We start from the raw sequence: 27,090 nt of genomic DNA on the forward strand, positions 1-27,090 counted from the left end.
AACTTAAATACAAAATGAAAAAAAAATAAAACATTGCCATGTACACAGTAGAACATAAGAGAGGATTCAATATAAACATTAAATTTCCATCTCAAGAAAACCTATATAATAAAGACTAAATGTTGTTTTCAAAGTTGCCTTGCCGCCCGTGGCAGTGGGGCCAGGCCACCAGAGGGAAAAAGGATGCCACAGAGAGTGAAAAGATGACATGATCCAGGTGGGAGAGTATAGCACAGTTCTGTTTATTAAACTGAGGGAAAGGGCTTATATATTTTTTAGGCAAGCAGATAAACAAGTTCTCATGTGAAAAATTTTGTTACATTGCGTGACTTCCTCGTGCTTTGTTCCCTTTTGCCACAACAATATTGTGTTAATAGCCCACAGAGGGTGTTTAGCACATGTGTACCGAGGGGGTTTAGAGAGCCCACAGCCTGAGTTATCAGCCCAAGGGCAAGAACAGGCTTCAGTAAAAACCTGGCCTGTATCTTATCCCAGAATGGACTTTCTCAGAGCTGGCCCTCTACATATCCCCACTTCTTTTAAAATGGAGCTTAAGCTAATGATGAGTCAAATAACGACTTGTAGAAGACAGGGCCCTATGGGACACAATAGTGTTAGGAAGGCGAGCAAGGGAAGAAAGTAGAATAAAAAGGGCAATGATGTTGCTTAACAGGTTGACTTGCTTTAGGAGTTGTGATAATGCCTGGGGCTTTGCTGTGTTCAGTTAGGTGGATGATAAATTCTTTTTTTTTTTTAAGTTCATTTTTTATTGATGCATATTTTTTTTTACATTTTTTTATTTATTTATTTTTAGTTTACCACACACGGTTCTACATAGTTTGAGTTCCAGATTTTCTCCCCTCCCTCCCCCCTCCCTCCCCAAGACGGCATGGAATCTCATATAACTATCATGTATAACTTCGCATTGAATTAATTTATGCACTAGTCAAGTTGTGGAGAAGAATTATGATCAATGGAATGAATCATGAGAAAGAAGAAACAGAACCAAAAAAAAAAAAAAACAACCCACAAAGAAAAACAAAAGAGAAGCAAAAAAGGCGAGCATGTAGTGCACCTCGATCTGTATTCAAACTTCACAGTTCTTTCTCTGGATGAAGATAGCATTCTCCTTTGTAAGTCCCCTGGAGTTGTCCTTGCACCTTAGGTTGCTGAGAAGAGCGCAGTATGTCAGGGTTGGTCCTCACGGAATCCATATATCTGTGGCTGTGCACAACGTTCTCCTGGCTCCGCTCCGCTCACTCAGCATTATGTCGTGTAGGTTTTTCCAGGTTGTTACGAAGTCTGCATCATCCCCGTTTCTTATGGCACAATAGTATTCCATCACCTTCATATACCACAGCTTGTTCAGCCATTCCCCAATTGATGGGCATCCCTTTGATTTCCAATTCTTGGCTACCACAAAAAGAGCTGCTATAAATATCCTTGTACATATGGGTCCTTTTCCCGCTTGTGTGATGTCTTTGGGATACAACCCTAGAAGTGGTATTGCTGGGTCAAAGGGTATGAACATATCTATAGCCCTTTGGGCATAGTTCCAAACTGCTCTCCAAAATGGCTGGATCAGCTCACAACTCCACCAGCAATGCAACAATGTTCCAATTTCCCCACAGTGGATGATAAATTCTAAATCACTTATATCTCGTGCCATAAATTTGTAGATACAAAGAAATAGGGATATGGGAGACAAGCTTGTACATAGTAATCCCCTTTTAAGTAAATATGGGAAGGATTGATTGACACAATGACAAATTAAAGGGGGCAGTCCCCTTTATGAACATAGATACAGAAAGTAAAAAAAAAATAAAAATTCAATTGTCTCTTTAAGATTCAAAAAGTCCTTTCTTATACAGCTGTCTGGCAACGAACATTGTCAGTGAAATCCTCTGGTCCTTAGTATCTGTTCCAGCCATCTTCAGCACTGCATCTCAGCATCTTTTTCTTCTTCTCTTCTTGTAGGAACCAGCTTTCTGTCCATTCTCCTACAAGAGTGATCTTAGCAGAATACATATAGAATCTTAACCTTTTAGTCATGCTGTATCTCTTTGATGGCATTTATAAAATAAACCACAAACCATTTTTCTCTTTAGCATCATTAATTGCAACAAAACTTTAGATAAGCATGATACCAATCAAATAACAAAATAACATTCTCACATTGCTTAAAGAATATTTACAAAGTGAGCCCTAAGTGGCTTGCATGCATTTCTACCGTTGTTTATAAAGCTTTACTAAGTTGGTGCAAAAGTCCTTGAGTAACACAAATTCCAGAGTAAACAAAGTTTCTAGTTACTCCAGAATTCCTAGATATCACAAAGTTTCCTAGTCAAAAAAGTATTGTAATAGAATCTCACATTGGTAACAGTAGGAGACTGATCACAGGCAAAATACTGCTGCTCTTAGAATCCTTAAAACAAAGCGAGTATCTTAAGGTGAGTCTTAAGCAAGTTGTATAATTTTTCTGCAAATGCTCTAGTTCTAGATAAAATAATAGTAGATTGCCCAGTAAGATAACACGATTCTAACTTTTACTCAAGTAGATTTCACTTTTGTGTTCACTGTTTAAAAACTTTTTGAGAGTGAGAACTTTGAATCTGCCTGTCAAGGTGAGTGGGACTCTGGAAAGGATCCAGTGGCTCCTTGTCCCTTCTCCTTGTACTGGGACTCAAAATGTCTCTTTTTGAGATGTGTGCATTTTCCCAATTTGCCTTAGTGCCAAATAGCATAACAAATTCTGACTCCAAGTTAGGAGTAACACATTTCACTTAAATTCAAGGGAAAAGTTTCCCGCTTTCCTTCTCTTTTCACAGTCCAAATTTGGCCAGAATTGGAATGGAGGGAGAAAGAAAGAGCATTTTTTCCAACTACTTCCCAAAAGTTTCCAAACCTTATTTCTTTCTAATTTTGACCTGATACTTCTCCAACTTGCCTTTTCCATAACACAGCCTAAACAAGAAAACATTTCTCTCTTGCTTTCTCTCTCCCCCGCCCTCCCACTCCCCTGAAGAGATTGGAGTCAGGGAGGGAGAGAAAAATAGAGATAATGGACATTACAGGGTATCAGATTACTCACGCCACACAGAAACACAGATACAGAACACAGACACAGAGACAGGTAACACAGAGAGGATATTTTGGATCCTTTACACAAATTGCTTGGCCCTCAGGAATGTAATGGAGGCCAGGTGCCATGCTTTATTGGGGCCTTGGAGACCCTGCTTTTTAAGATGACCTGGGGCAGATCCCCAGCTGTAGGAAAAATGTGCCCATCTCTTCCAGATGTTATTAAGAGACCTCTTTCCCTTACTAGCTTCCTCAGAACTTTCATATAATATTCTCAGTCTCTTTCCCCTGATTGTACTTGTCCCATCTCTTTAATCCCTGTATAAGCCTGGTGGCACCTTAGAACAGGAAAGTGAAAGTAAAGGAGAGGAAAGATTATCGCCCTCATCTTAGTCAATTCTGCTTGCCGACTAGAGATCCATTTTTGTCAGGGCTTCTCCATGGGGGATTCACTCTTTCAGAGTCTCTATCCTCTGATTTCATCTGCTTCAGGTTCGTCTGTTTCAGGTCCATGTTTGGGCACCACTTGCCACCAGCAGCTGTGGCACAGAATGGCTGGAGATAGCCGAATGCTGTGGAGAGTGAAAAGAAGACACGGGCCAGGCGGAAGAGTGTAGCACAGTTCTGTTTGTTAAACTGAGGGAAAGGGCTTATATACTTTTTAGGCAAGCGGGTAAAAAAGTTCTCATGTGAAACATTTTGTTACATTGTGTCACTTCCTTGTGCTTTGTTCCCTTTTGCCACAACAATATTGTGTTAATAGCCCACAGAGGGTATTTAGCACATGTGTGCCGAGGGGGTTTAGAGAGCCCACAACCTGAGTTATCAGCTCAAGGGCAAGAACGGGCTTCAGTAAAAACCTAGCCTGTATTTTATCCTAGAATGGACTTTCTCAGGGCTGACCCTCTATACTGCCTAACTTTTGTTTCCTTGCTTGCAATTTTTATTTTGTTCTCAGCTATGTAGTTTTTGCTTTAGTTTTCCCTTCCCCCACCCCCAAAGAAGGCTAAATGTGAACTATTTTCCTAATTGGGAGCTCTGAGCTATGGAAGTTTTGCTACTCACTTTTCATCTGATCTAAGTGCCACAAAGCATCCAAGGAGAAGATAACACAGACCTAAGGAACCTAAGGAGCCGTAGAAAGAGTTCAGGGCCTTAGAGTCACAAAGCCTTATCTTTCTGAGTTAAAATCTGGCCTCAGACACTTACAAGTGTAAAATGAGCTGTACAATCAACTATAAAATGAACTGGAGAAGGAGATGGCGAACTGCTCCAGTAATTTGGCCAAGAAAACCCCAAACAGGATCACAAAGAGTCAGACACAACTGAAAAAGACTGAATAACAACAAGGTACCATTATGTTGTCTACTGTAGCAGAAATAGCAGTAACTGATATTTCTATAGAGTTTTTCAAGTTTCAGAGAGCCCAGTTTAAATTTCTAATTTGCTCTTCACATCAACCTTGAGATTTAAAGAAAATGGCATAAATGTTATTCCTGTTTTAAGTATGAAGGAAAATTAGTGAGGTTATAAAACTTACCTAATGCCATACAGCTTCTCATTGTCAGATTCAAGGCTTGAACCAAGGCCTTCTGATTCCAAAGCCAGGGAATTTTCTCCTATATTATAGTTGAGAGTGATTATAAGGAAAGGAGTAGTAGAAGATAAATCTGGAAAGGTAAACTCTATTCAGATTCAGTAACACTTTGAATGTCAACAAAAAGAGCTTTAAATTTTAGCAGGGAGACAATGGGCATCCATTGAAGACCATTAGTAATTCTAAGAAGTTTTAAGTTAGGAAACAAAATATTCATAGTATGAAAACATCATTCTAGAGTCTTTTACAGATGCACACACACATACACACACACACACACACACACACTCTTCGATGGCTCTCCATCACCTATAGAATAAAGTTCAAAATCACGTGTGTGTGTGTATGTGTGTGTGTGCGCGTGTGCATGTGATGGACCTCTGTGGCAGTCTGATAAAGCCTATGGACCTCTTCCCAGAATGATGTTTTTAAATGCAGAGAAAACATAAGATTAAAAAGGAAACTATTTTATAGTGAAATAGAAAAACCATCAAATAATTAATAACTTTTCCATGTTTCTCTATTTGTATTATCCACACAAGTATTCTGATAATTTTGATACTCATGTGTTATTCTAATGAAGAAAGGTGGATCAGGCTGTCAACAACTGATGACAGTACTCTCTAATTCCCTTTATTGTGATTTTTGCTTTACTCACCATAAAAATTTCTGATTTGGCTCTGTTTCTCAAGTGAACTTTTTACTGGGAAGAGAATGTACTGACTAGCTGACCTGATGCTTCCAGTCTACATGGCAGTTATATTTCTCATTGGCAATAATATCAGCATATTAATTGTCAATTTGGTTCATTAACAGTCCCTTGGTTAGAGAACATTCTTAGTGTGAAACAATTTTCCAGAACCTGATTATATATATCCAGAGCTTAGGAGAGTTGGTAAAATCAAATTCCATAAGTCCTTAAGTTAGGACTAGGTCCAGGATCCATGATGATTCCCATTACAGAAATATTCCATGAGCCACAGTCTCTTTTTATGATCATCATTAGTAATCTAAACCTATTGCTAATAGCTAACATTTATATATACCTTATTATGTGCCAGGAACTGTAATAAGTGCTTCATAATTATTATCTCCTTTGAGCCTCATAATATTTTACAAATAAGGAAACTGAAGCAAACACAGGTGAAGTGACTTGCCCAGGGTAACACAGCTAGTGAGTGTCTAAAGTCACATCTGAATGTAGGTCTTTCTGACTCCAGGTCTGGGGCTCTATCCACTGTGCTGCCACCTAGCTGCCAATCTGTCTTAGTATTATCCTCAAAATTTCCACGCAAAACCTCTGCATCAACCAAATTATATCTAATAATGCTTGCAAAATATCCTGGACAGTATTGTGTTGAGGATGACATATTGTATTGAAAATGATCAACATGTATTGATTCAATGACATATATAAAAATACTTTTTATCTAAAAAGTGCCCTGTAAATCTCAAACCAAAAAACTTGTTGCATTTGACAAAGTAGGAGAGTAAATTTGAGAAGAATCTCAAATAAAGATGAGATATTGGAAGAGATTTGGGAAGGAAAACTAAAAGCAAACTGATGTTTGGATATTGTCCAGCACCTGTAATAACTTAAAATTCTCATCCCTTAAAAATAGCATGAGTGTTCTCTGCAAATGAGTGTTTGATTTATAGAAGATCTTTTATATATCTTTTTTTTCCTTTCATGATCAAATATTTAAGACTGTTACATTAAATTTACACATCTCATTTTGGGAAACATCTCCATTTTGTAACCAGTGGTAGCCCTAACAGGAATGTGTAAGAAATTTGATCACCTCTGTCAAATTCTTCTCATACCACTGGGTAAAGACTCATGTGAGTGTATGTGACAAATATGTGTGAGGAATTAGTCTCTGAAAGAGCAATGTTTATGACCTGAAAAACTAATGTGCAAAAAACCACAATACATTTGGATGGTTACCATAATGAGAAGTTAAAACATTTATGAATTGCAATGCATATTTTCATTTTTATCTTATGTGCTGCTGAAGTATGATTCCTTATTCAGACTAAGAATTGCCAAGCTGAGGTATGTTTTTTATAGGTGCACATTCACTTGAGGAATGGTTTAAGGAAAAACTCAGATTTATCTGGTTTTCAGTGTTCAGAAAACCTGTTGCTCTCTTAAGTGCAAGTCAGAGAAAAGGTCAAAAAGTGAACTGGAAATGGTCTTCGTTAAGTCTCGGCTTACAGTTCCCTCTTTCATCCCTGTGGCTAACTGAGAATTTTTTTTAACACCTTTTGGATGTGTATAGAGATGTCAGTGAAACAAGCAAACTCATAGCTTAAAAAGTGAGATCTCCGGAAAAATCCACTGACTTGCTTGCTCAGTGTTGAGAGACATTGGCCCACCCATCTGTTGATAAACACAGCTATTCAAAAGTGGATGTGATATCTTAAATTTCTTTTGCTGAAAAAAAAAATTTCTTTTGCTGGAAGCATGCTCATTCTGTTCTTAAGACACACTAATCAACTCACACTGTTATATCTAATGTCTTTACAATCACTTGACCTTCTGTGAAAGCTTCTTTTAAAAATGGTGCTTTTTAAATGACATAGCCCAAGATGCAGTGCTTGTTAAGCCTGGTTCTTTCCTCTTATTATTGAGCCACCCTAGACTCTAACATTTTAAGTCCAGCTTAGCACCTGGAAGACTATCCTAAAGGAGAAAATCCAGTCTAGAATAAAAGGTATATAAAGGCCTAGGTATAATCTTAATGAATCCTAGGAAAATGTTAGAAATGCATGGACAGGATTTATTTCCATAGGAAAGAATGCAATTTAGTATTTATACGTGTTTTAAGAGGTAGAGGATAGTTGAAAGTGCAAAGAATTCAGAGTCAGAAGATCTGAGTTCCAGTTCTGATTCCATCACTTACTAGCTCTGTGACATGGGTAGATCAATTGATATTTTGAACCTTGGTTTTCTTACCTGTAAAATGGAAATGATACTTGCATCACTGAAGTCACATAATTGCTATAAAGACCTTTTAAAATGTAGGTAATGATGATGTAAAGATGACCAGTTTGAAGCACCTCATCTAAATGTTCAAAGTTTTGCCTTTCACATTATCTTATTTTTTGCATTTCCATCTCAGCATTTGCTGTGTTTTCATGATAGTTTTTCATTATTTAGGTTGCAAGGTGACAATCTGGCAGAAGGGACAGAGGAAGTTTCACAGTTACTTCATACTCCTGGGGAAGCAGTCCCAGATTCTGTAGGTGAGTTTCAACAACGAAAATGCACATTTATCCAAATTCTTAGCTGTGTTTGAGGTAAGGGAGAAAGTGTTCTCCCTTTAAATGTCCTCCCTCTACCTTCGCTCAGTCTGTCAACTCTGATCACCAATCTCTCCTCCCCATTTGTCATAAATCTGTCCATTGGTAATGGCTTTGAGGAGGGATAGAGGAGAAGGACAGAGGAGTGAAAAAAATCCCTCAAATTGGATTCTGTGAGAGCATTCTGGCATGGATCAGACCTGATTAGAAGTATTGTAATATTTCCAAAGTAACAAAGTATGATCTAGAGCAGGGCTGTCCAAAATGCAGCCTGCAGTGTGATTTATGTAGCCTGCCTATAAGTATAGAAATTTACATAAATGCTTTAGTAAAGGAAGCTGAGCTACCGCAGAGCTCTCACGAAAATGGCAAATCAAAATATATTGTCTATTGTTTCAATAAAAACCTAAGGTTGGACAGCCCTGATCTAGGGTATAGTATACCCAACGGATTGAGTGTCAGTCCTGGAGTCACAGAGATTAGGGTTTAAATCTCATCTCTGACACTTTGGAGCTGTGGGACCATGAGCAAGTTGCAACCTTTCTGAGCCTCAGTTTCTTGTTCTCTAAAATGAGGGTGATAATGCTTGTAGCACTTATATTAAAGGGTTCCTATGAAGCTTAAATGAGATCATGTGTGAAAAGAGCTTTGAAAACTTAGAAGCACTACTGCTTTGATGGAATAGTAATTGTTTCTTTCTATTAATGTGCTTGGCATCAAATAAATAGGAATATGTCAACTTCAAGCTAGGTCTAGCTGACTTGAATGCAGTGGTATGGACAGTACACAAACTAACGCTTTACTGAGCACAGTATTTAAAAAGCTATTGCCTATCTTAGGGAACTGAGCGGATTTTCCTTGCCCTGACACCTTTCTCCTTGTCACTCACCTGCCTCTCATTTTTATACTTGGTAAGGTCTATCTAATACTGAAGACACAACATCAAGGCTATGAAAAGTAAACATTTTTTAATTGGCAACTGGGAGTCATAATTAGTGTGGGGCCGTTATTCATTCTATATTCATTCTAGATGCTTTTATGGAGAGGTAATGAAAATGTACTAAGTTTGTCAGCTATGTTTAAGTATCCTAGTGCAAACTTCCTTCCTCTTAAGTCCTGCTTTGATACTTTGTCAAGGGTTAGAGGTGCTCTGTGTCCTCCAAGATTGGACCAAGATGGCAAGCTCTACCAAGGCCTACCTAGCTAAACAGGCCAGGACAGGCCTGATGATGTATTATGTATCTGTTAATGTAAGGAAGAGCCTAACTAAATTTGGCAAGGTTCTATACCAGAAACTTGTCCCTCTGGGCATGATTTTTTTTGGCAACAGTAATTCCAGAAGACTATTTGCCATAGAATGGTGGAGTTGTGATGTGGGTTGGTGGAGAGAGTACTTGTGCCCATGAAATCACAGATTTTTGAAAGACTGAATTGCAGACTTTGCTATAGCTAATATCTTCAGCAAGAGAAATCCACTTTGGTCCCTTTTATGCCTATGTTAGTGGGGTGGAATTCTCCACACACAGACTGTCATCATCCATGTTTCGGTGTCTTTGCTCATTTTCCCTCTTGACCAGAATGTTCCCTCCCCTTCCTAACTCTTATCCATATTTCAAAGGCTACCTCAACCATTTTTCCTCTTTTCATTTGTAATATATTAAATAGTTTTGATATTTTAAATATAATAATGGCATTTCTTTCTTAGGAGACCTGGGTGAAAGGTACCCAGTATGAAGGGAAAGATAATGGTAGAGATTATCAAAGAGAGAGTCTATTAGTAGGCCCTGGGATTCATGGGAGAAAAGCAATGGGGACATAGAGTCATTTTTTTCCTGGAAAGTAAGGGTCCTTTATGCTGGGACAGCTGTGCTTCACTATAGCATTCTTCACAGTTTAATACTCAGTTGTTAGCTACTACATAAATTTATTTTCTGTGACCAAACTATATAACAAGCTTTTTGAGGTCAAAATAAGGTACTGGGTCATAGTCTTCTTGGCACAGAGGCCAAAAGGTGCTTTTGAGCAGGCACTGTGGAGAATATGGGTAGGACTTTTTGAAGCTGTCTCAGTACTAATGAAGACTGAGATTCCTGTAGTCAAAGGCAATACTAACTAGGAATACTAACTAATTTGTAAAAGCTTATAAAGATGATAGAAGTTTGTGAGAAGTATTACTTCACAAAATAGAGACAAATGGTGGAGAGTACAATGATTTTTTTTAAAGCTTAGTGAGAGACCCAACTAGGCAATATCATTGAAAGGATATTTAAGAATGAAGATGGAAGAAGGACAAGAAACAAAAGAAAAACGGAAGAGATCTGCAAAGGTCACTTTTTTCATGACTTAAGATAGTAGAGCTACCACACACAGACTTTAGTATCAAAGCACTAGATATGCTTTTGGAGAAGGAAGACTGCAATCGGATTAGACCAAGCATACGTAGAGCATATCTGCTCTTGAGATGACACACTTACATATTCATTAAGGGATTGATTCACAAGGTATCTGGAGGAGAAGAAAATGACAAAGGTGTGGAAAAATTGTAGGCTTCATGAATGATTAGAGAGCATCCCAAACTATGGATCTCTATATCTATTTTTCTGTTTATATAAAACATTCATGAAAATCTTCTATATGTGTATCAAGAACTTCCTTGATGATACAATCAGTAGGAATAGGAAGACTTTCACAAGCAATATTCCACAGCAGATCACAAATAGATATTGTATGTATATATGTCTTGTGCATATGTGCATTTGTATGACACTGATCGTTAATAGCGGGCAAGGAATATGAAAGTTATGTGCTTGACAAAGATGTTCACCAATATGATAAAGGAGATTTAGAACAGAATGCATGTTAAGAAGGGATTCTCCGTGGAGGCTAAGGTCTTCTTACTGTTCTTACTTGTGGATGTTGTTGCATTAAACCTGTGAATATTTTAGTGCCTCTTGAAAGAAATTTGTAAAAATTCAGAAGAGTCTGGCCTAACCATCCATAGACAAATGAAGAAATAATTCCCATTTTCCAGATTAGAATATACTTCTGAAAAGAATAATGTATAAAGCTCATCCATCTGTTTCTGTACGTCTTAGGAAAAAAAGTGCCAATGGACAAATTAGGCCCATTTTGTTAAGACCTATGTGCCACCCCACCCTCAATCCCCAGTGGTGCTGTTTGACTGTGAGTTATGGAATGTTACTCTCTGAAGAATTCAAAGTTAATATTGCTCAGAGGGCAAGGGGAGATACCTGCTACATTTGAGTAGACTGAAACAAGAAAGTTAGGAACTACGAAGAAAAACCAGAGTAAAGCTTGTCATAAAAGAAGTATACCATGGTGGGCATGGTCATGAAGGATAAGCAATGAACAAAGTATTTGATCCTCTGGCATGCTTATGATTTCAGAAGAAAATGAGGAATCTTCCCAATTTTTTGGGATCTGCATTGCTGGAGAGAACATCCACCTGGATGAGAGCACAAATCCTTTTGGGTACAATCATCCATTCTTTGTAGCACTGCTCACTTGTTATAAAATCGTAAGTTAGGTTTGAAGTGGACTTCAAGGCTATCTCATCCAACCCTTGTACTTTCAGATGAAGAAAGTGAGGTCAAATAACTTGACCCAGATCACACAGTTACTGTAGTTAATTGCAAAGTCCTATTTTGGACTCAGATGTTCTTGCTTCAAATTCATTTGCCTTTTCCTTATACTTCGTTTAATAAGTTTGGAAATCATATCACTGACAACTGAAATTTACACAATAAAATTCTAACTGCTCTATAGTGACTTGCATTTTTTAAAAATATTCAATATCTAATTATTGAATAGCTTCTTTAGTGCCGTACTTCTAAGTGATAGTTACCAAAGGCCATAAAATCCAAAATGTAACATTCAAATTCAGCATTGTTTTCTTCTGAAGTGATTAAGTAATTATGGCTGATAATCTAAATTTTTTTGGATCTTCATTGCTTGCCTCAAATCAAAACAAAGTGAAGAATTGAATTGCCCAGAAACACAAGCATCCGTTTGAATCCTGCTATGTATGGGCAATGTTACTGTTTCAAAAGACATAAATGTTTCATTGTGTAGATCTGAGTTAGTAAGCAAAAGACTGGGTGGTGGCAGAAATTGGTAGTAAGTCAATAAACATTTATTAGGGATCTGATATGTGCCTGGCAATTTATGAAAAAAAAAAACACCTTCAGGGAATTTATATTTGAGTGTGGGCAGCCACATGTAAATGACTAGGTACATATGAAGTACACATAGAGTAGATGGAAGGTAATCTCAAAGGGAAAGCACTAGCAGTAGAGGAGAGACTAGTTACCATCCTTGAGGTGGTAAAGAAAAGCTCCCTCTACTTATGTAGGAGAGCACATTCTATGCAACTTGTACTCTTAGAGAGATACCCAAATGACTTGCCCAGGGATGCATGACCAATTTGTGTCTTGAAACCAGGTTTTCCTGGTTTAAAGACAGTTTCTCTATCCACAATGCCATATTATACAACAGCCCTGTGATGCTAGAAATAGCAGACATTAGCTTTTTAAAAATCTTATTTTTTATCTTTCTGTTTTTTCCTTTTTCTTTCCAAATACATCCTTTCTCCCTTTCCCTAATCACTGAGCTTTCCACTGTAACAAAGAATAAGGGGAAAAAGCATTTCAGCTCTCAATAAATCATCTGAGGCACCTAGGGTGATCTAGTGGATAGAGTGCCGGACCTGGAGTCAGGAAAAACTGAGTTCAAAGCCAGCTTCAGACACTTACTAGTTGTGTGACCCTGGGCAAGTCACTTAACCTCTGTCTTGGAGACAGCTAAGTGGCTTAGTGGATAGAATGCTGGGCCTAGTGTCAGGAACACATGAGTTGAAATCTGGCCTCAGACGCTTACTGGCTGTGTGACTCTGGGCAAGTCACGTAACCTCTCTTTGCTTTAATCCACTGAAAAAGGAAATGCAAACCTCTCCAGTATCTTTGCCGAGTTAAACACCATGAACAGTATGGTCCAAGGGGTCGTGAAGAGTTGGACATGACTGAATGATGATCAGTAAATCAACCCTATCAAACATTATGTTTAAATGGCATAGAAATTGGAAGAAACTAAACACTTTAATAATGTGTGTAATGCAGTGTTTTCAAGTATAACTTTCTCCATCCCTCCTATACAGTGAGCAATCCTTTGTAATATGGAAAACAAAAACAGTTAAGAAAAAACATTAGTCACCTATGACAGCATATGCAACATTCCAAAACCTCAGTCTCCCACCTCTTCAATGAAATCAGGGAGGTGGACCTTCTTATCTCTTTGTGGCCATCACTGGTCATTATAACTGCATGGTATTCAGTTTGGGATTTTTTTTTAGTTCTCTTCATTTATATTGTTATAGTCATTGCTTATGTTGTTTTCCGGGTTTAGTTTTCTTCATTCTGTATTAGTTCATGTCCCCCCATATTTCCATGTTTCTCTGAATTTCTCATAGTCTTGTCTTATTTGAACATAGTAACATTCCTTTATTTTCATGTGCCTCAATTTATTTAACCATTCTTCAAATGATAGGAACCCACGTTGTTTCCATGGTTTAGTACTTGTTTGGTTACCTTCTTATTCATCTTTGTCCATTTTCAGGTATATATCAAACAATAAAATCTCAGAGACAAAAGCGATGGACTTTAGTCACATTTTGATGATAATTCCAGATTGTTTTCCATATTAGTTGGGTCATTTCACAGCTGTATCAATAGTGCATTAGTGTGCCTATCCTTCCAAAGCTGATAGAGTACAAATTATCAAGAGGTAACAGAAGGATGTTCCATGTGGCTGTAACTTCTTGGTGTTAGCATTTGAAATTACATAGGAGTTCTTGCATGAAGATGTCCAGGTGTCTAGGACATTTAAAAAAGATAAATGGAACCAAACCATTAGAATGTAGGAGTTGAAAGGTATCCTAGAGAGTATCTGCCCACTTTACAGATGACCCTGAGGTCCAGAAAGTTGAAATAACTTGTCCCATGTGCCATAGGTGGATCTAGGACTTAGACTCAAGCTTCTTTGACTCATGGACAATAATGTTTGAACTCTTCAGTACTGTTCTTTAACTAGAAGAGTCATCTGATAGAAATAAAAATTGATCTAAATTCTCTCCTCCCAAAGGGTTTAATGAATTCATCCAAAGCTCTCTTTTTACAGATAAGTAAACTGAGGCCAAGTAATTTGTCCAAGGTTATACAGGTAGTAGGGGCAGGTAGGTGGCACAGTGGATAGAGCCCTGGGCTAGGAACCAGGAAGGCTCATCTTTCTGAGCTCAAATGTGATCTCAGATACTTACTAGCTGTGTGACCCTGGGAAAGTCACTTAACCCTATTTGCCTTAGTTTCTTCATCTGTAAAATGAGCTGGAGAAGGAAATGCCAAATCACTCCAACATCTTTGCCAAGACAACCCCAAATGGGGTCACAAAGAGTAGCAACATAGGTAGTAAGTGTCAGAGTAAAAATTTAACCCAGGTCTTCTGTTGTCAAACCCAGAGCTCTCCTTTTGTGTTTATTCATATACTCATAGAGGTTGTTTAACTTAGAAGTTGCCATAGAAGTAACCTAGCCCAGTCCCCTCATTTCATATAGTGGAAAACTGAGGTTCAGAGAAGAAGTGATTTGTCCAAGGTCACAAGATTGAAATGAAGTTAACAGGCTCACAGAAATCCTTTAATATGATTGCCTGGCCTGCTTAGTCCAGAAGAATATGTGTTCCTCATAATTCCAAGGGGAGAAATCCCTTTCATTTTAGCTATAGGGATTTTCTGCTTCATTGGCTGTATTCCCTGCCTTGAGGGGAAATAAACACAGTTGCTTAGCATTGATCCTAACTAGTGCTTTTTTTCTTGGCAGGGCATGGAGGGGAGGAGGTACCAGATCTCTCAGATACTCCCCCCTCACCTAGTAGCCCTTTGGGCCCAAAGCAGGAGAAGAGAGCTCAAAAAGGAGGGGCATCACTGGCATAAGGACATTTGCTTCATGAATGTTCCCAATACTCAACCTAGTTCTCAAAGTTGTCGATCATGACTTAGAGGGCTCTCCTCTAGTTGTAAATTTAGCACCTTGGAAAGCCGTATTAGTCTATCCTAAGTTCCCTTTAGTCAATGTCCTGCCCTTGACACCCAATAAGGCTATCGATTATATTTGACCATAACCCTGCTAACTCTGTGCATTTGAAGAAGTTTCTCCACTGTGAATGGCCCAGTCACACAATTCTGCCCCTAATAACCAATGACACAATATAGATAAGAAGAATATATCTGGAGGTGTTATTCAGAAATTCAGTAGGGAAAAAAGAGCATAAGAATGCCTGCAGAGAATTTAAAAAAAAACCAAGATTTTTATTGTTAATATTTTTAAAGGTCACTAAAGACCTCCATAGTGCCAAATTACTTTTGAATATTTTTCCTCCTGAGTGGTCTCTCCAGCATTCAGTGTTTTTGGGCAATCCCATCTTTCTTGAAAGTCTTTCCTCTGATTTCTGATATTCCCAGTTCTCCTCTCTTTCTCTTTCTCTCTCTCTCTCTCTCTCTCTCTCTCTCTCTCTCTCTCTCTCTCTCTCTCTCTCTCTCTCTCTGTCTCTCTCTGTCTCTCTGTCTCTCTTCCCCACCTTTGTCTCAATCACTGGATCTTCTTCCTACTACTATCTCCTCAATGTAGGCACCCTCCAAATTTCTGTCCTTGCCCCTTTTCACTCTCCACATTTCCTAGTATCATAACTCTTTAGAGACAAGGGACCTGGGCGGCTATCTCGTCCAACTTCTTCATTTCACAGATGAAGAATTTGTAAATGACATCATCTCTTCTCTTCAGCTGTCATTTCTGTGTAGAAAGTTCTCAAAATTATATCAATAGTTAGAACCTAAAGCGTTTCTAGTGCTTTTATTTCTAACTAGGTTTCCTGACAAAATCTCAAATTCATTAAGTCCCAAACCAAACTCATCATACTCACATCCTGTCCCCAAATCAGTTCCAATATTTTATTTCCATTTAGCTTGCTTCCTTCAGCTAATGAAGTACTGAAACCTGTCCATTCTATTTCCCCAGTGCCTCTTAAGCCTGTTTCCTCCTTTCCATTCCCATTGCCACCATGTTAGTTTAGGCACACATTACCTCAGACCCTCATTACCTCAGACCTAGACTATTTAAAAAAAATTTTTTTTATTTTCAGTTCCAAATTCTCTCCCTCCCTCTACCCCTCCTCCACCCATTGAAAAGGCATGAAATGTGACACCCATTATACATATGAAGTCAGAGCTAGACTATTGTAATGGTCTCCTAATTGAACTCAATTGGAGTCTCTATCCTCACCCTTCTCCTACATGGTGCTGTCAAATTAATGTTCCTGAATCACAATTCTATCATGTAATTCCTCTGTTCCAAAATCGTCCATCTATTGCCTATTTCGGGGGTTCCCTTTCTGAGCATGAAACACTTTTTAAATATAAAAAAATTTCATGGATTCCCTACATGATAGTAGCCATATTAAAAATAAACTATTGAATAAACAAGTGCATAATGAGAAGAAATCAATGTGAATATTGTAAAACTTTGAATCTGTATTTTATTTATCAAATCAGCAATCAGAAGTGTAGCATACTGGATTAGAAAGTTGGTCTCCTTAATGGGAAGATTTGGGTTTCAGTCCTGTCTCTGATATATCCTGGATGCATGTTTTAGGCAAATCGCTTAACCTCTCATTGCCGCAGACTGCAGTGTAAGACTGTAAATTGCAGATCAGGTGTCCTTATCAGGAGTTCCCTATAGTGATGAAATCATAGGCCTTCTTCTCCCCCCCCCCCAAAAATCATCTGTATAACTTTTTAAATGGCAATGCCTGTATGTGTAAGACATTTTTCAGGTTCAAAATTAATATACACTTATTCATAGAGTTGCATGAGGTACATGTTCATGGACCTCTTCTAATGATGCTATTTCACCCTTGAGGTTCATGTCTCACAGGTTGGGCACTACTGGTTTATTAAATTAAGCTTAAATTCTTTCATTTTCTTTTTTTTCTTATTATGAACCTAATAATTACCAATGAACATTTTCAATATGCAATGAAGAACAAGAAAGATAGAATATAAAGGAGCTATGCACTTCTGTTAGGTACATTTTTTTCATGTTTATCTTTGTTACTTTTCATTGCAGCAAACTCAGTATTTAAGGCCCTACATACCCTGATCCAAACCCATCTTTCCAACTTTATATTTGTTATAATCATTTCAGATTCCAGCCAAGTTAGACTAATGTCTGGTATTGAATTCTCCCTCCATGTACTCACACTTTTTTGTCATGCCCACACCTTTGCTTATGACATGCCCTCTGCCTGGAGATCTCCTTTTCACAAATCTATCTCCACCTGTAAGAATCCTACTCATTCTACAAGACCCAGAGCAAATGGTACTTTTTGGAAACTTTCCCAAATCCCCCACAATAGGATATGAATTTCTACCTCCTGCAAATTTCGTTATTATTTCTGTTTGTGCCTTTCATGTGGTGCTTATCATAATCTTCCAGGTAACGTAGTTTGTATGTTTGTACTTCCTAAAAGATTGTAAGCTCCTTGAGGGCAGTATTTTATTTACCTTTGTATACCTCACAGTGCCTTGCACACAGTTCCATAAATATCTGTTGCATGAATGGTTTAAAGAGAAATAAACCTACTTTTTTTTTTCAATTCTGGAGTAAATTTTCAGAAACAAATAGTTTTTATTGTCTCAGTGGTCTGAAAACTTTGGGTACTTAAGAGTTGTTTGTATTATGAATTCATTTGTAGGGACTGGATACTACAGAACCAATTTAAAGTTTTCTTAGGCGATGCAGAGACAAACCGTGCTTTCTGTATACTTGATATTTAAGGAATAATAAATGATTTAAGTCCAGTCCCAGGAGAGAAAAAAAGAATGGTCTGTAGTATCTTTTCTCACATGTATATATTAGAGTGAATGTAGGAAAAAATTAATTACACAATTAACCATGTATAGATAGTCCCTATTTTAATAAAACCCAAGCTATGGGTGATCCACAAAGTTGGTAGAGCTACAGTAATATCAGTATTACTCATTGTAATCAAGTCTCACTAAATGGAAGCCCATTTTTCAATTGTATAAAAAAGACACTTTCTACTTATTTTCATTTATTTACATAACATCCTCCATTAAACTCCTCTTCTGAAGCTACATCATGTAATGTTCATCCAGATTTCTTGGAGGCTATATATATAAGGAGGTAGATGGTTTGGGAGGTACTGAAATATGAGAAAGTCTTTGGGTATTGGTCAAGTGACAAATTCTAATGTCATTAGAGGACCAGCCTTTGTTTAGTTCAGAATCATCCAAAGGTTCATGATGAGTGATCGTATTTGGGGCCTTGGAAACTCTTGAGTACTGCCTATGAAGTCATAGAAGAGTGGCTGAGGGCCTTGATTTTGTCAGGGTCACAAGGACAATATCGTAGATCCTTGAAGTATGCAATAGAATGTGAACCCTAAAACACAGTAATAATAGTTAGCAATTATATGACAATTTATGGTTTAGAAAGTGCTTTACAAGTATTATCTCATTTCTTCCTTATGATAATCCTAGGAGATAGGTGCTATTATTTTCCCCATTTTATAGAGGAGGAAACTGAGGCAGATAAAGGTTAATTGACTTTTCCAGAGCCCCACAGTTATCCTTAATAAAAGCCTTGAGAATCAGGTGCTATTATCATCCCCGTTTTACAGATGAGGACCTAGGGTAGACAGAGGTTAAACGACTTGCCCAAAATCACAGAGCTGGCAAATGTCAGAGGCCAGATTTGAACAGAGATGTTTTTACTTCAAGTCTGCTCTAACCTCTGCACCTCTATAAATACTGTGTTTGCAAACAATAATACCTGGGTGTGGGGGGTGGGAGGAAGAGGAATGGATGAAGGTATTCAATGATACAATTTGCTATTTCTGAAGCAGTACTACATAAACTAATCTCCATAATTAGACATGTTTTCCAGCTGTTATTCTTTGGAAGTTAATTTATTAAGTGAGTGAATGAATAAAAAACACAAGTTAATACATTATTTAAGTGATGAAAACTTCCTTTTTATTGTGTGGAGAGCTGGTGGGAGATGTCGAATGATAGTTAATTACCTGAAAATCTCAGATCTTAGAGAATCACATTTAATCTGAATACCCATAAAGCACACAGGTTTCTTTGTAAAGTACATTATGGCTGGATAGAAGAAATCATAAGGATATTGGCAATATTTCCTCAACCTAAGCTAACCAGAACCCACTGGAAACATAAACAGGAAGCACTCAGCCAAAGCAACAACAAATACAATTTATAATAATGACAATAATAACTAGCATTATAATTATACTGCTTTAAGGGTTTCAAAGACCTTTACACACATTTTATCATTTAATCCTCAAAATAACCTTGGGACGGAGATGTTATTATTATCCTCATTTGAGATGCTAAATGATTTGCCAAGAATCACGAAGTTAATATGCAATCTGAGGCTAGATTTGAACTTGTCCTCCAGACTCCAGGATGGGCACTCCATCCACCATACCACTTAGTCTCCTTTGACTAAAACAAAATGAACAAATGTGCATTTTGAAAGATTACTTCATTTTTATTAACATTTAACACAGTTTGGCTATTCAGACCTAAGTAGTATTCATAAATACCACACCCGAAAGATACGGTTAGAAGATGTGATACATAGGAAAAAGGGAAGAAGAAAGAAAGATTCCAGGACACTTGGAGCTAAACTGAGGTTCTTGCTCAGGAAGGGGGAACCTGGAACCTCTGCTAATAGTCAACTGCTTGTCCTCCAAGGAATGATGCTGTAATCCACAGGTGTTATCAGGTGAGAGATTATTCAGCAAAGGACAGAGAAAGAAGGGGCAAGTAGAGTTAGATGAAGGACACCGAGTCAGCAGTTTGTCAAAATGACAGAATAAAGAGGTCTGCTGTCTTCCCTAGACATGTGTTTGGACATAACAAACCTTCCAAGATTTGTTGAACTGGATGAATACTACATACTTTTGGTGCTTTGTGTGAGCACAAATGATACTGTCAGAAAGAATCAAGAAAGCATTACGAAGGATTATACACTCTTAGGCAGGAAACAGAAAAGCTTGGGGGCATAGGCGATGTTTTCATCAAGGCTACTGAAAGAAAGACAAAGGATTGAGAAAAGAAAGGAAGACACAAAAAGTGAATAGCTGGTAAAAAAATGCATTAGCACTTGAATTTTTGAGTGTAAGCTTTAAACATGAGAATCATGTTCTCTTGGACAAAGATGGAATATATCTTACAAAGGTGGTAAAAAAGTTTCTGCTTAGAATAACAAATTTAGTTGAAATAGAGTGAGCAGTGTTGTTGTCATACTATTGAGGTTAAAGGAAATATCCTTTTATTTTGAGAGTTGGCATGATAAAGTAGAAAAAGCACTAGATTTAGAATCAGGGTTGAAATTATTATTATTGTTGTTAATAGGAAAAATAATAATAATGCTAACTAGTACTATAACTATAACTATAACTATAACTAGTACTTTAAGTTTTAAAAGGCGTTTTACATATGGTAACTCATTTGATCATCACAACAATCCAGTGAGAAAGATCCTATTTTTATGCCCATTTTACAAATGAGGAAAGCAATGAACAGAGAAATTAAATGACTTGCTCAGTATCACCTGGGTAGTAATTATCTGAGGCCAGATTTGAACTCAGGTTTTTCTGACTCCAAGTCCTGTGCTCTATGGCCCTGTGCATATTACTGGTGTTATTTAAATTCTCAGGGTTCATCCTCTTTATTTGTAGAATGAGGGTGTTATACTAGATAATCTCTAAGGTCATTTCCAGTTCTGAATCTGTGGCCCTAATTTCCTTTACGACAAAGGCTTCCTAAAGGACAAGCACTTACTTGAAAATCCATCTACAATATAGGTTTATTAATTTTAAAAAATCATAGAGATTGTACTCATGTAGCAAGATTCTTAAGTCGGCTTTCCAGAACAAGGCTGGTTTACATCTTCCCTCAGGATTCTAGGCTGCCTCTAAAGGGGTGGAGTAATTCTTTTTTAATTCTACTGGCTCAAGCCAAAATTCTAATGTATTACTATTAAATGCCAATGATTAGCTCCCAATTTCATTTAACCAATTAACATCAATTAGTTTATTCAAGGAAATATTTACTATGAAGGTATAAGAAAAAGAAAGTACAAATGCTCATTCTCCTTACCATCTCAGTCTTTGGAGAGAGTGGGCTCCAATATAAAGTAGGATCAACATGGCATTTTTCCCATCAAGTTAAATATAATGCAAATGAAACTTAACATGTCATATGTACATTTTTTTCCTCCCTGAAGAGCCAGTTGTTAAACATTCACCAGCATACCCCTTTACAAAAGCAATAACATGTTACTTCTTGATTACCAGTGGCCCTGATGAGGAGATGAAGGACTAAAACCTCTCTCCCAATTGAGTATTTAATTCTTGCCTCATCATTTGAACACAGTTGTGTAGGAAAGAGAACACGACTTTACTTTTTGTCTTACATGACCAATCAAAAAGGCTCCTCTTTACCACCTGGCTAATGGATTGGAACCAATTATAGAATATTTGTGCATGCTACAAAATCCAAGAGAGGATTGTCTCAGCTTAGCATAGTGCACATGCTTAGAAGATCAAATCCTCTCTTACCCACTCACATAATGTGTGTGCTCTGGGGCCTACTCTCTTAGGGCCAGATGGACTATACCTTTCCTCGAGTTTCTTTGGAACCTTGATTAGTTTGTGGTATGTCTTTCTCTGCCATTGGCTCAAGCCTCACTCTCTATGTTCCTTCGTTTTTAGGGGTCCATTTTTAGTGGCACTAATACCCCGGTTCCATTTAAACACATTGTTGATACTTTTAAAAGGAGATATTTACTTCGAAATTATAGAAAGAACAAACATCCAAACATTTTCCTCAACAACTCAAGGTCATAATCCTCCCTATACTACTTCATTTGGAGGTGAGAGAGTCTAGAGATTTAGGCTCATAACTTAGCTCAGTTCCTATATAGCATTGATGAAATCAAATTCATATCCAAAGGCAGACTTGTTACTGGATAAGGCCTTTCACTGGACTGTGACCTAGGAAGCCTTTGCCAAAGATTGCTTGTTGCTTTTGGGGGCATCAGTGCTGGGCCAGCTGTGACATTTAGGTGGTCACTAAAGCAGAAGTGCCCCTTTGAATACCTCTCAAGTCAATCAAAGAGCCTCTGTTTCACTACGGAGGTTAGCTGAGCAGAACCATTTACTAACTGTCCACGTATCCATGCAGAATACTGTCTCTGCAACCTACTTCTCTGATACACAGTGATTTTTCTGGAGGCTGCTCACCAGTGCCCTCCACATGTAAAGATGCCACCTGATCCCTGATGTTCTCACTGTGTGCATGGCATGATGGAGTTTGGGCAAGTGCCAGACCCCCGTTCCCTTTATTTAATAATTTAGGCTTTATGAAGCTTTCCTTTTTTAATTTTAATTTTGTAAATTAATTTATTTTAAAATCACATATTAAAACATAAATACACAGCAAGAAAAGAAAAAGAAACATTACAAACTTAAATATAAAGAGAAATGCAAAATAAGAAAAGAAAACAAAGTGTTGCCATGTGCACGGCAGAATGTCAGAGAGAATTCAAAATATACAGCAATAAATTTCCATTTCAAGAAACCCTATATAATAAATACTAAGCATTGTGTTTGGAGCTGTCTATTTTTCCTTTGCTTCCTTATAAGTTCTTTTTTGTTCTCTGCTGTGCACTTTTTACTTTCTTCTTCTTCCCCCCACCCCTTATGCAAGAAGGCTACAACTAAGTGCTGATGTGTGTGTGTATGTGTGTGTGTGTATGTATAGATAGATACAGATATATAGATATAGAAGTGTGTGTATATGTGTGTGTGTGTGTAGAGAGCAGATGTGTATACCTGCACATATAGATACATAAAACATAATACATACATATACATATATATGTATATAAATGGAAACATATACATACACTCAAATATACATATAAACATAACATACATATATACGCACATGTATACATACACGTATATAGATGGAAACATATATACATACACTCAAAGTATACATATGCACACTTACATTCATATATGTAGGTATCTGTAATCATACTCATATATAGACACGTGCATTCATATGCATCTTGGTAAAACTGTACTATGTTTATTTGTCCTCCGTTCTCTGAGGGTAGATGACATCTTCCTTCATAAGTCCTAGTCTTTCCATATTTTTTTAAGTCCGCCAACTCTTCATTTCCTAGACCACAGCAATATTCTAATCTTACAATTGTCTAATTATTTTAAATAGTCTAAAACAATATTGATTAAGATGGATGACATGTAGCATAGTTTCCCTGTTTTTCTCTTTTGATTACATCTATTTTAACTTTAATTTTGTCTGAGATGATGTTTATGAAGCTTTTCTATGTACACTTAATCCTTATAACCACCCTGTGAAGCAGGCATTCTTGCTCTCTTTTTCAGCTCAGGAAGCAGCCTTGGAGACATGTAATATGGGAAGGCTTGTCCAAGACCAAGTAGCTAACAAACAAGTGACAGTGTTCTTTCCACTAGACCCCACTGTTTGTCAAAAGAAAGGGAAGGTCAAGGAAAAGATAATAATAATTAAAATTTTCAGTTATTATAGCATAAAGTGATAGTAGCATAGTTTACTTACCAGTCTCAGGTTTCGTTTTGTTTTAATTTAGAGAGCGGGGAGGGTCATGGATTATTTTCTGAAAGGGATGGAAAAGAGAATAAATAAAAAGTACTTGAAAAATTTTTGTAATGACTGAAATTGCTCTAGAGCTGAAGGAGACAAGAAAAATATTATTTTTTGTAACCAATAATAGCTAAAGAATTCTAAGTAGGATAGAAAACCAAACTAAATTTCAGATTCAACAACAAATGCTTTACTAAACTCTAAACATAATTTAGGATTGCAGTCTGCTGATAAGAATTATGCTGATAAAATTGTGAGTTTATTGAGGGCAGGGACTGGGTCTCTTGCCCCTTTCTCTATCCCATTGCCTATTTTTGTATTTGGCATATAGTAGGTGCTTAACAAATATTTATTAACTGGTTGAATGATTGATTGACAAGAGGGTACAAAAACATTTTATAACAAGGTCAAAGAAAAGGACGCATTAAATAAAAATAACAAGGGGCAATTGAAATTTACACAATAATTCATAGATTACAAAGTGCTTATAACTAGTATATCTCTTTAGTCCGTCTTTGAAATAGGTAGAGGACATTATTATCCCTATTATAAATATGACAAAAATCACTAAGGCTTAGAGTTTAAAAAGATGTGGTGTTAGATGTGACAATGAAAATATACATTTATATAGTAGTTTAAGTTTTCCCAAGTACTTTACAGATGCTGTATAGATACAGGTTGTCCCAAAAGTCTTAGTGTAATTTTAAGACTTTAAAGCTCTTAATCTTAAATAGCTTAAAGCAGTGTTGGCAAACTCAAATAGAAATGGGCTTAATCCTTATTAATCCATACATAAGGATCCCTGCAGGCCACATACTGATTTAGTTTTTAATTTGTAATATCTATGTCATATTGTATTTTTATTTATTTTGTTAAATATTTCCCAATTATATTTGAATCTGGTTAGGGCTGCATTCAGAAGTGTTGTGGGCTTTGAGTTTGACATCTCTGGCTTAAAACACTAAGACATTTTGTACATCCTGTATACCTATTTGGGGCAGCTAGGTGGCACAGTGGATAGGGAGTCAGGCCTGGAGTCAGAAAGACCTAAATTCTAATCCTACCTCATACACTTACAAGCTGTATAATTCTGAGAAGTCATTTAACTCTGTTTGCCTCAGTTTCCTCATGTGTAAAATGAGCCAGAGAAGGAAATGGCAAACCACTTCAGTATCTTTGATGAGAAAGCCCCAAATGAGATCGTTAAGAGTTGGACATAACTGAAATGACTGAACAACAAGTATGTCTCTCTGGGAATCATAACAGCCCTAGGAGGCAGGTTTTGCAAGTACTATCCTCATTTTGTAGACAAGGAAAATAGAGAGGCTAAGTGACTTGTTTAGTCTACTAAGCACAGAGGTGATATTTTCCCTAGACATCTAGCACTCATCTATAGCCTTGTCAACCTACTTAACAAATGGCCATCTAGTCTTTGTTCCTGAAGGAGATGAAGGCCACTGCCCTTTGAGGTAGCCCATTCCTTGTTTGAAATTGTCTAATTGTTAAGAAAATTTTTACTTACTTCAGCCTAAGTTCTCTTCTTTGCAATTTCCCACCACTGTTCTTGATTCTGTCCTTTGAAACCAAACGCAAAAGGTCCATTATCTCTTCCATGTGGCAGCCCTTCAAATACCTGAAGACAACTATTGCATCCCTCTTAAGTCTTTTTTCCAAACTAAAGATCCCCAATTCAAATAGCCCTCAAATGGCAGGATCTCAAGGTGCTCCACCATTGTTGTCAGTATCCTTCCTAAAGTACAGCTTCTGGAACTATATATGCTATCCCAGACGTGGTCTGATGTAGGCAAGGTACTCCTCTCATCCTGGACACTGTGCTTCCCCTGATGCAAAAATGTGAGGTTCTAGTGATGGGGTGCTTGGACCCTAGGCCTAGGACCATATCTCTCCTCAGTCTAAAGACTCTGTCTCTGGCAATAACTCATGAGTGAACCTAGTGAGGCAAACTATCTCTCATTACAAAAACAAGCTGACCTCTATAGAATTTCCCTTGTATGAACAGGACTATCTTGTACCAACAGAACTATCATGTACTGATTCCCACTGCTACTGTATACAATCCAGAGGTCAAGCTATAGACATCATCTCCTGAGGATATCTTGTTACAGACATAGCAGACCAAAAGACACACCCCTTAGAAACTCTCCCCTATCCCCAACTCAGTGTTGCCAGTAGGGAATGATGCCTGCACCCAAGGTACAGAAACTGTATGTTCCTTTAGAAGCTGACCACACCTTGATCCCATCCCATACCACCTAATTAGTGTAGTTGGGACACAATACACTAAATTTTTCCTGTATTAGCTTTAGTATCACCCCTATTAGGTTTTGAGTTCCTTAAATAGCTCTGCCTGCATTACAATATGGCATTACAATAAACTGTTTGCCCCTTGACTGGAAGACTGCTTGAAGACTTCTGCTAATTCCTTTCAGACAACCCTGCCCTGAACCTGCACCCCTAAACTACATCATTTAATGGCACCCAATATGGGGCTGGTTTAACCACATAGCAAACTGAGATAATGGAGAAAAGTTAGAGGGACATCAGAGATGATATTAGGACATATTCTCTTCTGGCAAATTACCGATGAACCCTTTAACAGCCCTAAGTGATAAAGGTGTAACTGGGGGGAGGTTACTGGAGCTTTGTTTCAGTGCTTCCTTCCTTTGGCAGTGCTTCATCCCCTTGTAAAAACAATGCTGCTAGCAGCTGCAATGGACATGTAAGACCAGCAACAAGACCAACAACACCAGCACACAGGAGAGCTGCTAGCATTGATTCTTTGATCTGCTTTTCTAAGGAAAACAACTTTAAGGGGTTTACAATCTTACTTTAATTAAACATACATATATCACTCACTTAGTTCAGGGGGAAAAGTCAGCACCCTCAACTTCAGATAAAACACAAACAGAAATTACAAGCAGAAATTATATAAACAGGGCAAATAACACAAATCAGCAGACAGGGTTTCTGTTTGTCCATAGCAATACACATATAATTACCAGAGAGAAAGACACTAACATCTGGGTTTTCAAAGCCAGGGGGCTCCTTAATGACTCATCTGTCAAAATCACGGGACTGTTTTTCCAATGAGTGAGGCCCCCAAAACAAAATGCTAACCTCAGAGTATATATACCCTTCTTCAGGGTCAGCCCACAGAGGGCATCACAATTATGTGACTCAAACTCATGTGACTTAGGCTTTCTTGTGACTTAGGCACGTCATCAAAGACTCTTGATTAATCAAAGACTCTT

The 27,090-nt window shown here is 37.6% G+C and overlaps 1 protein-coding gene across 1 annotated transcript in view; it reads left to right on the forward strand.

Moving 5' to 3' along the window:
- C1H8orf34 (chromosome 1 C8orf34 homolog) overlaps positions 1–27,090 on the forward strand; it is a 390,966-nt gene that overhangs the window by 275,368 nt on the left and 88,508 nt on the right. The window contains exon 9 of the mRNA XM_036760505.1: positions 7,842–7,927. Within this exon, the coding sequence (XP_036616400.1) occupies positions 7,842–7,927 (86 nt within the window). The remainder of the gene's footprint in view (positions 1–7,841; positions 7,928–27,090) is intronic.

Source organism: Trichosurus vulpecula, chromosome 1 (assembly GCF_011100635.1).
Source record: "Trichosurus vulpecula isolate mTriVul1 chromosome 1, mTriVul1.pri, whole genome shotgun sequence".
Classification (NCBI taxonomy): Eukaryota; Metazoa; Chordata; class Mammalia; order Diprotodontia; family Phalangeridae; genus Trichosurus; species Trichosurus vulpecula.